The sequence below is a fragment of the Schistosoma haematobium genome, chromosome 6 (genome assembly GCF_000699445.3).
Source record: "Schistosoma haematobium chromosome 6, whole genome shotgun sequence".
Taxonomy (NCBI): domain Eukaryota; kingdom Metazoa; phylum Platyhelminthes; class Trematoda; order Strigeidida; family Schistosomatidae; genus Schistosoma; species Schistosoma haematobium.
The window spans coordinates 4,231,762-4,246,464 of NC_067201.1; the positions used below are offsets into that span (position 1 = coordinate 4,231,762).

General features: G+C 34.2%; 1 protein-coding gene across 1 annotated transcript in view; it reads left to right on the forward strand.

Annotated features, from left to right (window-relative positions):
* Window positions 1-10,378, forward strand: part of GNAO1 (Guanine nucleotide-binding protein G(o) subunit alpha) — a gene marked incomplete at its 5' end in the record, with an annotated part of 60,374 nt that extends 49,996 nt beyond the window's left edge. Inside the window, 4 exons of the mRNA XM_012936387.3 lie at window positions 1,267-1,395; window positions 3,067-3,196; window positions 5,756-5,909; window positions 7,618-10,378. Coding sequence (XP_012791841.1) covers window positions 1,267-1,395; window positions 3,067-3,196; window positions 5,756-5,909; window positions 7,618-7,805 — 601 coding nt within the window. The 3' untranslated portion in view covers window positions 7,806-10,378. The remainder of the gene's footprint in view (window positions 1-1,266; window positions 1,396-3,066; window positions 3,197-5,755; window positions 5,910-7,617) is intronic.
* Window positions 10,379-14,703: the final 4,325 nt, after the last annotated feature.

Here is a 14,703-nt window from a genome sequence, read left to right on the forward strand (position 1 = left end):
TGACGATAACCGTCGGTACAATTTTTCTGATTCGGATTTTCGTGAGACCTTTGATATGTTCCAATTGGTTGCCACAACATTTTAGTTTGTTAACTTTTCTATGTACCACCTCATGGTCTTCGTCGTTATGATAGAGAGTTGTTCCACTTTGATGTTGTCTTCGTTAAATATCACATTCTCTCTACTTCACTGCTAGATTCCTTTTAGATCCCATCATTAGGGATTACTGTTTGTAAATTCCACATTTCAGTTGCCGTCTAATTGAGTACTTGATAGTGCTATCTTCGAAGGATTACGATATCATCTAGGACCGGCGAACGGTACAAAAGCCAGCAAGCCAGCCAACAACAGGATAAGCTTAGCTATTCTACTGAGCCTCAGCTGTACTAACTAGAGGAGAAAGACTAGACTCATACGGGAAAATATATATATTCCACAAACAGCCTGGAAGGACAAACGACAAGCACACAACTCACGCGGACATATATATATATATAATGAAAAATGTCCTTGAAAAACATCACAAAATAGGGTACTAAAAGAGGAAACGAATCAATGACATTTAAGGTCCTTCCAGGTGGGAAATAGAAACTGAAGGTCAAAAATGGGCTCATTCGGCGCGAACTTGAGAAATTGGAACTTCATTAATAAAACTACAAAAGTGATAAGTTTACCAAGTGATTTCTGGGGACCTAGCACCCCCAACACCTCCTCCTTACTAATAGGGTATTTTCTTGGGGTTCACTTGCATCTTGACCGTTTGTTACCGTTGTTGAAGTAGTCAGATTCTGGAACGTAGGTCGATTTGTTTTCGAACTTATTTTCTGTTGAGACTAGAGGTTCACTAATTGATACCCATTTGTTAAAATGACCTATTTATCCTCATTTCGATAGTTTAATTCAATTTTTCTCAGTCAGTTAGCTAAAACGTCGGCCCAAGTTGTCATTACCTCATTAGCACAACAAGATCAACACCGAATTTATTGAAGTAGTTAATTCAATGGCGGTAGTATATAAAAGAAATATTGCATATCAGGACATAGTACAAGAGGAAAGATATGAAGCGATTTTAATCTCATAGTTTAAAGGAATAACACTTAGGTGTTTGTAATATATATTGTTACTATACTAAATAACTTTTATGTATCATGTATCAGTTTAAATGTCAATAATCATTTATGTATCTCTCTATATAAATAATCGAATTTCTGTTGTTCAGTCAAAACTGACATTGTGTTATTTGAAAATTACACCTTTCTCTTTTAGTTTTCTTGATGATTTGGATCGTCTTGGTGCTAAAGATTATATGCCAACCGAGCAAGATATTCTTAGAACTCGTGTTAAAACAACTGGTATCGTGGAAGTACACTTTCAATTTAAAAATATGAATTTCAAGTATGTGTATTTTGACATTAATTCTTTTTTTTATTAATTAATGCATTTTGTCCACCAGGGTACTTGGTACCTGTGTGGTGGTTGCACCACAGGATTGAGCTGTACTATTTGGGCTACAAATTTTAAGCCTTAGCAGTGTGCGACTCTCCTGTTAAACGCGATTGAGCTGTACTGTTTGAGTTGTCACGTGAAAGTTTGGATGGTTTCTGGTTTTGAGAACCAATGTAAAATTACCCTGACCCACAAGAGTATATTATATAACTATGAATTAATAGATTTTTTTAGCTCCAATTTTGTCATTGATATCATTTCATTTGACTAAATTTAGTTCTGTAAGACTTTATTATTTTCTTTTCGATGAGACTATAATCTGTGAACGACCTTTGAGGGACGCTAGGGTGACCTTGAGAGTGTTCACCTAATAACTAGGACCGAATGATGGTTATAAACCAGTATGAGGAATTAGAATTTTGATTTACAGTTGACGGTTAAGGTTAGGAATTAGATTAGGGGTTTTCATCACGAATCGATATCAGCTATCATGCCAAAAATCTATCTAACCAAACAGATGGGTGAATTTCGCGCCGAAATCCGAGACCTGTTATCTTATATTTGATTGGTTTGTTCATAAATTATGGTCTCGCCTTTTTTTCTTCTTCATTTTGAGAGATAAGAGAGGTTGAAATTTTATCTACACAACCAAATCCTACCAGTTATTAACTCTGAAGCTTACAGAGTAACCAGTCAGCTTATATCATTTCATATCTTTTTCATATAAATAGGTATATATTTCACAGTAATTTCTTTATTTTCAGTAAATGTTATTTTGATAACAAAAGTTCTTTCTTTATAGCTTGATTCATTTCATGGTAACTATTTTTTTTAAAATATTTTATTCCTTTAAGCTATCATAGATCAAGAAGTTTTATTCAAAATACAAATGTCCAATTTTTATTCCAAATAGGTATTTGTTTTGGTTAGATCTATTGACTGATTCAGAACAAACTTTCTAGCTTAGATAGAATCTTTTATGTGTCTAAACCTCCTAACTTTGATGTTTTGTCTAAATACGTCATAAACAATTGGATTCACTGATTTTTGATGCGTTTTCTGAAATAGGTGTTTGTTGGGTATCATTAATATTAAGAAGTTTATGCTTATTTAACGTTTGAAATTAAGGTTCATGTGATCATATCTTTGCATACTGAGCCAACCTATTGTACTTCTCTAAATTCTCTTGTTTTCATTTTATTCCTTCATTTTCTTCTGATATACTATCATGAGGTGTAACAAATCGAACCCATATAGTTCTCGGATTGTTAACCTCTTCTAAGTGAGATTACTAATCGCTATTGGTTTTAAAGCAAATTGTTCTGCTGTCTTTGGTCAAAATAATACACCAACCATTTTGGTAATATTTGTGTATAATTAAGTTGTTTACTTATGAGTAGTTCAGGTATTTTCAGTTTATTTTTGTTTACCCTGCAGTTGAGTTTCATGGTCATCTCACTATTCCACTAAGTTAGAATCACGTGTTTAATCTTATATAACACATTTCACTTTCCTGCTAAGTTACAATTCGTTTAACAAAAATTTCCTGACTAATAATAATTTTTGACTTGTGTTTATGTGTTATGTTGCCCTGTTGTTTTTATCTTTGATAAAATTTAGACTTTTTGATGTGGGTGGACAACGATCGGAGCGTAAAAAATGGATTCATTGCTTTGAAGATGTGACAGCAATTATTTTCTGTGTTGCTATGAGCGAATACGATCAAGTGTTGCATGAAGATGAGACAACAGTATGTCTATTAATTTTTAGAAAATCTTAGTAGATTCTCGAAATTACTAATCATCACTTTTTACTTTAGTGTATGATGTTGTATCAAACTTCTAAAATATTCATCATGAATTTGAAAGGGTGATGGGTTTCCTTTACAAATCTGTATTTTTTTTAACCTAGCAGTCCTAAGGCTTCTTTTGCCCAGATCCAAATCTGTATGGATTGGTTTTGTATCCCTTTATTAATTTTGTAATAGAGTGGTTTATTAAGAAACATAAAATGAATTTTCTAGGTTTTTGATACTAACTAATTATTTCGATACCGAATGAGGAATTCACAAAAGACATTCAACAATGGAGTGACACGTATCATCACAATTGTTTTTTACTCGATATAGGGTCAAAAAGTTTGACACTATACTAGGCACACCCAAAGTAGATGACACGGAGTTCGGACTTTACAATCTTGTGAGATTGAACGACAAGTAATTCTCTTTGATTGTGATTATGTGTACGATAGAAAAGTATAATTTTGATTGTCATTTATTTTAGTTGAATTGATGGTTAGGAAAGTAGTATTCTTTGAAATCAAATAATGTGTTTTGTATGTTCAACCACTGTCCACTTCAGAGAACAATGTCATAACTGATGAAAGTGTAAGTTGGGAGAAAACTATGCTCAGCCAATTAAAGGTGTGATATCAGTCTATGAGGTCACTGACTATCAGTCTGGTCTGTGTTTGTAGATGCAGAATACATGATTGGAGTCCGTACGGTAACCACGATCAGTGGTTAGAGACATTGGATGACATGGCTCGAATCGTTCTCACTAATAATGATGCATTCACTCTTTATCTTAGTTTAGACATTAAGTTCCAATATTCCTTCATACATACCTCTTTAATTTATCGGATGGTGTTCTTTATGTTCAATCTTCCTCATTATTATTGCTACCACATTATTTCGATCTATTTTCAACTTGTTAATTTTCATTTCGTCGCGCCAATATGATATGACAAATTCGACTAACACATATTTGTGCTAGGTTTATCATTGGTTATTACTGATCAACTGGACTACAACCGTTAAAATCTTTATTATTTTAATTAGTAATGTGAATGTACTACCTTTCTTGGATATTCATATCAATTTACCAGTTTGATTACGTCGCTTCTGATCGGTGTAGTCGTCATTTTAGGATGGAATGAAAGTAGATTCGATATTAATCCTGAGTAACTAATAAGTCGTATAGTCTGTTGCATCTGTATTTTATGCTCTTTGAAAACACATTCCCCTTACATAAACTTCATATTTTTGATTTGTATTTCTAAGTTTAACAAGATCATCATGAATAGCGTGTAGTCACTTCGAATACCAGATTTTTAATGTATAAAGCAAAAGAAGACAATGTTGGCGACTAGTATATACTATTGTTACTAAATACTATTGCTACTATTAATAATAAGTCAATCGTGCTGTTTTTTAAATCCACGAATCGTAAACTAACTAATCAGAAAAATACTTTAGAGGTTTGATCCGAAAGACTTTCAATGCACTAATAGAATTTAGTCTGCCATTCTTTTACATGTCTCAATCTTTTTTCCTCACAGAATCTTGTCAACTAGTGGTAAAAATCGTGAAGATTGAAATAATTAGGCAGGAGTAGATGTGTTCACTTACTCTATGTCTCAATCCATACTACTACTAACTGGGAGGAATATATACTTCTCTGTTCTCTAAGGAATTTGACCATCTGAGCTGGATGGTTTCATCATGAAGTTTTGATTATCTTTTTGGATAAATTCAGATAAAAGTAAGGTGTTTGTAGAAACCAATGAAATCGGTTCAGTCAATCTTATACAAAGTATGAAATGACAAAAGTGAAAAAGTTAAACATCGTTTGCAAAATAAACTGTTTCAACTGCGAAAAAAGCACTATCGAACAAGGTGTGACCGTCTGGATGTGAACACCAGCAAACTGTCAAGTGCCGTTACATATCTTTAGTTATATCAATTCATGTATATGGTTATGAACACATGTTCAACTGGGAAAATGGCGGTATCGTGAATAAAGGAAATACCAAGAAGACCAGAGGTCTCTTGGAAGCATCGCACTCAGTCAATCAGTAATCAATAAACATATCGAAATCAAACCAGTTTATCAACCAGTAAAACAAAATCATGGAGAACTATAAGGTCAGCAGGGATGACATTCAAAATGAATATGCAGTCACTGATCGGATAATGGTCAACAAAAACAACCATGAAATATTAACGAAAGAATAAGCTGGCGGTCATATGTAAGAAAATTCATGTAGCTCACTTCCACTAGAATTTTCCTACCGACAATATCCAGAAGGACAATTAAAACTATAAGATTAAATCGTTCTCTATAGAGAACGAAACTCAACCAACATCATCCATTTGAGTTACAAACCTTTCTTATCACCTAATTTTATTTTTATAAAGAAAATATTTATAAACCTCAAATGGATTATTTTTCATTTTTTTTCGCTCAGTAGTAAATAAGTAGTATATTTGCAAGTTTGTTATTTGCCTTTTTTTATTTTCTTTTTACAGAATCGTATGCAAGAATCATTAAAATTATTCGATTCAATCTGTAATAATAAATGGTTCACTGATACAAGTATTATTTTATTTTTAAATAAAAAAGATCTATTCGAAGAGAAAATCAAACGTTCCCCATTGACTATTTGTTTCCCAGAATATCCAGGTATGTATTCTTTTTTTTGGAAATTGGCTTCTACTATCGTATGCACACTTTTTTTCTCCAATTAGCTGGATAGTTTTTGATTGAGATTATAAATCGATCAATGTTAGGCCACCATTGGAAATCTGAAAGTATTGGATGGTCTAGTTGAAGCTAAATATCTTTCAAACAAATAGGCTGTTGATTCAAACCACTCGAAATCTAATTCATTCCTAGCACGGCATAATATCACAAAAGACGATGATTGAGAGCTGCGAGTACGCGAACCTGTTATACTTGGTTTTTGTGTGATAAGTACTTATTTGTGTTGTGTTATGATGTCGTCCTATTCGATTTCAACAGTGAGAGAACCTGATAGATTCCTCACAGTCAGTCAGTCAGCTACAACGTAGGACCGGGCACATGTATGCATCGGTCCAAGTTGCCATACCGTATTAGCACAGCAAAATGAACACCGGATTCATTGGAGTAGTTAAGTCAATGGTGGTAATATATAAAAGAAAGATTGCATATAAGAACATAGTAAAGGAAGAAAAAATTAGTTGGTAGAAATAAAGATATGAAGCGATTTTGAACTCTTAGTTTAAGGGAAGACAGGGAGTGTATACACCGACGCCATTGTGAACGATTCTCAGCCATGTCACCAAGAGTCTCCAACCATTGGTTACGATAGTCACGCGGACCCCAACCAAGTAGTCTGCATCTACTAACATGGCTCAGACTAGAAGTTAGTGACTTTGTGGACTGATGCCACTTTTGGTTTGGCCGCCCCTAATGGCAGACTATTCATCGGTCGGTAATAAGTGTCAGCAGATAAATTTTATGTTAAAGTCGTTCAACACATATTAACACAGTGTATCTGTGGCGCTAACGAAAATTATGTTTCCTGAACAACTTGTAAATGGGTGTTGATTATGAGCGAACACAGTTTGTTTGTGATCTACGAATCTAATCACTTAGGAACTAACCTAAAGTCATTCAATAAATTATTTTAACTCAGAAGCCATGTACAAGAGATTTGTGTATGATAGTTATACATATTCTGTTTAATAGGCATTACACGTCATATGTTTTTCATCAACACAGTGGGTTGATAGTCATCTTAGCTTTGATATATCTTTCAGATCTTCACAACACCCCACTGAAATGCTTAGCCAGCCTAAAAAGATCTATTTTTTAAAATAAACTATCTCCATAAACGGCGTACTCTTTCTCAATTTCACCAAAATCTTTAACGATTAGTAGTAGTAATCTGTGAGTTTTATAACAGTCAACACTTTCACTTTATATTCCGATTATGACGTGCTCATGATATGGTTTGAAGCTATAAGACAAATGTAATCAGATAATTAAAAAGATAAATTGGTTCACTTGAAATCTCAATCATTCATCATTCATAAGTAGCCAAATTTTTCTCTTTTCGATTAGTGGAAGGAATAGATTCTCTAAACAGAAAACAATTTCCATTATATAATGTCAGTAAATCTATCATGGAAATAATTTTTTTTAGAAAATGTTTCCATCTCCATAAATCTGGCCAATTTTTTATTATAATTTTTTCATTATCCCATTGGTTTTGTTTGATGTGCTATCGACGCTTAACAACCAATCAATCTTGCTGTTATGTAAATAATTGGATAATATTTCTTATTTAAACTATTATTCATTACCATCCTTCTTTTTTTGATACATATACACATATACAAAATAGGTAAACAAACGTATGAAGAAGCGGCTATTTATATTCAAGCGTCATTCGAAGCAAAAAACCGATCACCTAACAAAGAAATCTATTGTCATCAAACATGTGCAACTGATACAAATAATATTCAGTTTGTGTTCGATGCTGTTACCGATGTGATTATAGCAAATAATCTGAAAGGATGTGGTTTGTATTAATTGACTGATTGTTTTATTTATTTGTTTGTCTGTTTATTTTCTTTGTTCTATGTTTCCTTTCTTTGTTTGATATTTGTCTATTATTATTGGTCGTGTTGATTTATGTATGGTTTCTTTTTGGTGCAGTTATTCATCATTTGGTTGAGTACATATCTTTCTTTTTTTCTCTCGATTACTGCTTAAGAATCATGTTGTACACTTGCATAGAACCTGTAAGCGAGTGTAAGATGCACGTCTACAACGCAGAAAGTATTTTCACAAATAACACATTATATAATAATAATAATAATAATAATAATAATAATAATAATAATAATAATAATAATAATAGTAATAATCGTACAATTATAATTCACATTCGTTTCTTATTTGTTGTGAAATACCTTTTTATCTTATCTTTTCTTTGTGTTCCCTTTTTGTTTTGTTCTCCCATTTGTAATCTACAAAAGAATAGTTGTATAATCGAATGCTTTTACATTTCTCTTCTCTCAATGTTAATACTTACCTTGAGACACAGATACACTTGCTTAACAATTTCATAAATAACTAGAATACACATTTTTTTTAAATAACACATACAAGTGATGTAAGTGGATTTTATCTGTTCAATGCCTAAAATTAAATAAATCAAATGTTGAAACAGGCAAAGCAATTCATTAGTAATAATAATGATGATAGTTCCATTCGACTATGTCTCTGTCTCTCTCTCTCAAACATTTTTGTATGTAAAATCTTTTTTAACTTATAGTACTCTAATCGGAAACAATGATAGAAGTAGCGGATAGTTCAAATGATGATCAATATTTCGTATCATGTTGTTGTTGTTGTTATGGAATGAGAATAGATAAGTAACTAAATAAACTATGTGCTGCCATGTTTCGTTGCTCGTACTAAATTTATGAAATGATTATTATTTAACGCTTTCCTTTTATATGTATGTATGTATTTATGTATGCTTGTGTTTTTCTATTCACTATTTTTAACGCTTTGTGCTTTGACACAAATAATGTATTTTGAAATAAAATATATTTACAACAATACTAAAGTTTGATAAGGTGGAATAAACTATTATCTATATTGTTTCATTGTTATGTAATTGAATTCACTAAGGAGTGGAGGGGAATACGGTAAACATTTGTACTCATTCTTATTTGCATAACTTCATTTTGTCACTATTCAAATACTATGATCATATCTTTTGAGTTGATTCGTTTGAATAAACAGAGAGAAAAAAAAACAAACTACTCTCTAGTGTTGGATTTTCCAATAAAAATTCAAGAAAAAAAATGTCATTTCTCCATATGTGAATTAGGGAAATAAATCAATTTTTTTCTATTCACTATATTGTTTTCCACTCTGTCTTCTAATATCCTGTTTTTTTTTCTCTCGATAGTATGTATTTTTGTGCCACACGGTTTTGTTTGTGTGTCTCTCTCTCCCTCTAGCGTTAATCTCTGATTGCATAATCTCATTTTGTGTTTCGTTTCCAAGTAAACTATGGTCACCTTGTATTTTCTCTTTCATGCCTTGCCGATTTTAATTCCTCAATCTGTTATCTATTATTATTATTATTACTATACTACTGTCCACCATGACAAGGCAACATACATTCTCAATTCATAAATGTGCTTTTCTCTGCTCCATATACAACTTATTGCCATATTGACATGTGCAGATATGAACGTGTTGATACGCAGTATATAGATATATATGCACACATGCAGTAAACATTTGAATTTTACGCCTAACGCTTACATTCATGGTTGCATGTGCGCCAATGACTAAATCTATTGTATTCAATTGTAGTCTTGTCTTATAAATATAAACGTTTGGTACTTAACTATGTATTTCATTTTTCTTCAGTTCTATTTTAATTCTTCTTATCTTAATTCTTGAAGGTGTATGTGTATGTAAATGCAAACTCATAAACAGGCCTGTTGGTCAAAATCACATAAACATATGTTATACACTGCTTCATTTCATTGTTTTTTTTTTCGACGAATATTATTACTGCTCTCTGTTATTGCTGCTTTAATTCAAATGTATCATGTCTCTCTTGCAGTCGCGTCTTTAGTTTGTGCGATATATTTTCCTCTAAAACATGTGTTTCGACACAGCTTTTCTCACACTTTAACTTATGTGCATCAATGGATCCTCATATAAAATAACTTCGTTCTCTGTGTGTATGTGTGAAGAATGAGCTATTTGACGACGGATGCTTTCTTTACAGAAAGCAATGGCTTTATTAACTGAATAGTTCTGCTTCATTTTTGTTAAATGTCTTCTAATGCGTCTAATATTTTCTGGCTATTATGTATTGCTCTTTTTTCTATCTCATACTCTAAATATTTCATTTCGCGTATTACTTGTGGTGTTCACATTTTCTGACTTGCGCCCACCTCCCTCTCTTCGCTCACTCTTTTGGTCTACAATTCCCTCTTGTCAAAATTCTGTTTTGTTTGACTAAACAATATATAATTATGTATATTGTTTGCCTTTGAGATAAGACAGTGATAACAGATAGTAACTACTACTAGTGATAATAACAATAATAACAGTATCGAATACAGTAATTTGTTTTTTGTTCCCGAATATCTGTTGGCTGTTAAGTTGTATATTAGGAAGGTACACATGTATGTGCATTTAATTCTCTTATTGGTGACTTGAGGTTTTGTTGAGTTAGCTAGCTGTAGTCGGGATCGGTTATATTTGTTCGAGACACTAAATGATTATGTATTCCATCTGTCACTTGTATTTATTGTTAGAGATGAGTATGATACCTCACGGACATCATTTATTGGGATGCTTTTTAAACTGTCAGCTTTATATTTAAACACCTAGACATTGGTACAAGAAGACACCGAATACATATGCGCCACACAATCCATACGATATGTGTGAGGGCTGAAATACTACCTGGGAGCCCGAACTGAAACAGCTGCTTTTCTCAGGCCACTCCCCGAACCTTTGACCTATCGACCTAATCCACAAGGCAGTGGAGCAAAGTTAGGAGATGCAGTCCCGTGATAGTGGGTGACCAACAAAAGGTTCATACGCCATTTGTTCCCTGGGGCCGATGTGCACCATTGGTTTGGGACAAGGGCCTTCCAACTCCCCTATGTTGACCCTCCGTGTCCACCAACCCGGTTAAAGCGTCAGACATCCGCTTAGAATTGTTTAATAAATTGTGGCTTGAAGGTTATCTCTATCGACATAGTATGAAATATCACTTCTTTGGTAGATAGACTTAATTCCTGCTACGAACCAGTGACATTTGGACACTTAGTGAGATAAGAGTTTAGCTTACTGAGAAAATTGCAGAATGAGAACTTACATCCAAACCAATATAATAGTTCGGCTAGATTCAACCTAACTTTTGAGGTGAGTCATTCAGAACTCAACAATAAAGATGGTAACTCTCACTTCATATCTGTTGATCTCATATAATTTGATTTAGTCTTATTTGCTACCTAAAATACAGCCTACTTACCAGTAGAAAACCAAGGAGGTCTCGACTTTAATATCCGATGAAAAATACACACAACAGTAATGGTAAGATCCTGACATTAAAAATGGAGTCCATTCATACTACCAAGGAAGCTCGTTACTGATAGTTGATTCAAGATCGGATCACTCATTCTCGTACTGGAGGTTTCCCTCTAGCTAATTCGTTTACCGGTAACAGGTCGTTATTTAAGACAATAATTTCACGTATTAGTTGGGTTTTAAAATACTTTCCCAATGTAAACGATCATTAATTTATGAAGTATTCCATGTATTTCGTCATAGGCTGCACTTTCTTGACCCTTCCAAAGTTAAGCTTAACGTTTGCAAATCTCTTGACGGAAATGTTGCATCCCAAGCGCTGAGTGGTTAGTATTTTAATACTTCACTTTGTTCGTGATATACTCCGAAAATTTAGTTCATCAGAATCATGCATAAGGTACTTTAGATTTCTATCCTATATGTTCATTCTTTCTCACATTCTTAATTGACTTACTAGTCTGTGCCGTGGGATGAAACTTAAGGTAACACAGACAACGAAAACAACTTTTTTTTACATTTTTATCTTATTAGCAATAACTGCAATCATTCCCGACGATGGGGTACTTGGCTCTTACCATTAGCAATAGACTACTGAGCGGCTTTTGGATGCAAGGTTTTTGAAAAATCTGACGATGACTGCTTTTTTACACGACTTGAGTCAGAACTAATTAAGAAGCTGGGTGTTACCACTGGTTGTGAGCGATTGTGTGGTATCAATGTCGACCGAACAGTCACCTGACAGCCTCAGCTCGTATGGGTTGCGGTCCACAAATACAGAGCACAATAGGGTATGGTGTATGCGTATGGAGACTGATAAGCATCAAGATGCCCAGTGATAGTCAGAACTGTTTTCATTAAGATTAGGTTGACAAATACTTTACGTTCGGGCATATTACAGTATTTGGTGTTTGCCTGGAGATGTGGCTTCTGCAGCTTAGTGACTTACATCGATGGTTTCAGACTTATAAGCGCCGCACAACACTCCAAAGCGCTATCACACCTACTCCCTTACCGCTGCACAGATGGTCTGGTCCCATTTGCTTCATTGCTTCCACGAGCCTGATGTATATAAATGTATCACACTACTTAATCTATTTTCTCCTTTATACCATATATGGAATCCTGGCATATTAATGAGCTTATGGGATTGAGTGATTTAACCCCGCTTACTACCTAACAAGATTTTGATGTCTGTGAAATTGCGTGCGTGACGTGGTGACGTACATACCGTTTTCTCGATACTCGTACTTTTATATCTAAGTCATCTTACTGCATTGTTTCCGGTTTAAAACAATGTTATTATTACGGAGCTTGTCATTGGCTAATAAAACACCTGAAACCCTATATTTACTGATGTCTTTATAAAAGACATAATTACTAACGTGGATACGCCACTGCAAACTACTTGCCATTCTATATAATATACTTAAAACAGCTATAAAGGAAACCTTAGATTTTATTCCTTCTGGAAGTTTGACGAGCGAGACACTATGTCCGAGGGGCGAAAGTTGACAAATCAGACATCTTTCGCTGGAATTCAGAAACTATGGTCGAGTAATTGTTTAATCTGATGACATAAAAGCTCAAGGATTAAGACATGAGATGGACTAAACAATGTATCAAGCTGTAAGCTCTGAGGGATAGTCATGGTAATTGATTCTTCAAAATTTAATGGTGGAGGTATAACCTCGTTACTTTTGTAAATATCGATTCAGGTAATCGAAACTAACAACGACACTCTTAATGTGTAATATTTGCAACGAGGTCGATAACCGTAAAAATATTCAGATGACAAGGCACCAATTACTTATTGATATAGTACTCACCGCAACACTCCCGTCCAGCAACAAATTAGATCGACCTATAAACAGGAAGTGGAACGGACCACCTAATTTATGATTATGAGGATTATAGTGACTGAACGTCTAGGTGTCGGAGAAAAAGCATAAAATGTGATTTATCACCTATGAAAAATCTAAGATGGAACACGTACTAGTTACAAATATCTTAAACTAGATATTAACTATTAATCACTAGTACCGCCTTCTGTGTGACCAAAAATGGGAAAATTTGAAATCCACTGCAGCTACAGCTATTGTGATCTGATCTATATGATTAGTATTGACAGCCCCAGCAACAAAGGAAAGGTAAATCACTTGAGGTCGATGGCCGTGGTTGCAGCATTTTCCATACTTCAGTAAAAATCTGCCCTCCAAATAATACGATCTACACCATAATGATGTGAAAGCTACTGAATACCACTTTGATTCTCACTGTTTCCAGAAAACCGTCGACAGAGAAGTCGGGTTGGTAATTAAAAAAATCGGGAGCTTGTAGATTAATTCTTAAAATATGAAAATGCGACTTACTTCATGGAGGACGAGAAATCTATCATAGGCTAAGGGAAACGGCATTTCTTTGCCACGAAAGTCAGGAGGTTTGTGTTGGATACTTAGGGTACTAGTGATCAAAGGCTTGGATGTGACACGTGATAATCACGGGACAGGTACCCATGATGGAAAGCTTAACGAACTTATTAAAAAAACCCGCACTGGATTCCTTGGATAACGGTATTTACAAAGGCTTGGAGGTACTGTTGAGACAGTCATGACTATGATGCATACAGTACCATACTGTCTGAATGACTTGGTGTAATCACTAGTCAATATGCAGGATTAGGAAATAAAATCACTACGAATCCCATGACGAGGTCTTACTTCAACTAGCACCGTTTTGCCTAAATTTGATCACAGGTTCAAACGTAAACTTTTATTGCTTGAAGTTGTAATCTACTCATAGTAGAATCCGTAGAGGCCTTTTTAATGTTCTGGTTGCTTGCTAGCGACCCTAGCTAATCAGTCAGTCTAATAATATGATAATGTACATATTAAGGTGAGGGCCATAAATTTAAATACACATACTACCATATAGCACAAGAATAGAAACAAGTGAGGCTGTGTTAAGTACAATACGTACGTTATATCCTGACGGTACAACACAAGGACAGTACTACAACGGAACATTACTGTGACGTCAAACTTAAGGAAATGAGATTAATAACAATAACAATTAATCCATGATAACTTGTATTATTAGTCAAACTTCTTGAAGCCAATTACAGAAGCATACTGTCTAAAGCATTGTCTGCACATATGTAGACCGTATTTCCGGATCAAACCATGTCGATTGGAACAAACACGACAGCATCTACTGCCTTGACCATAATTCTTCGGACGTGAGTGCCAAATGTTCTCGTGACCCATGTCTATACAGCAATCCAGCTACTTACAGTGAAGACTAGCGCCTCCAGGTGATTTTAAACAAATGGTTCAAGTGGTTCAAATGGTTGTGG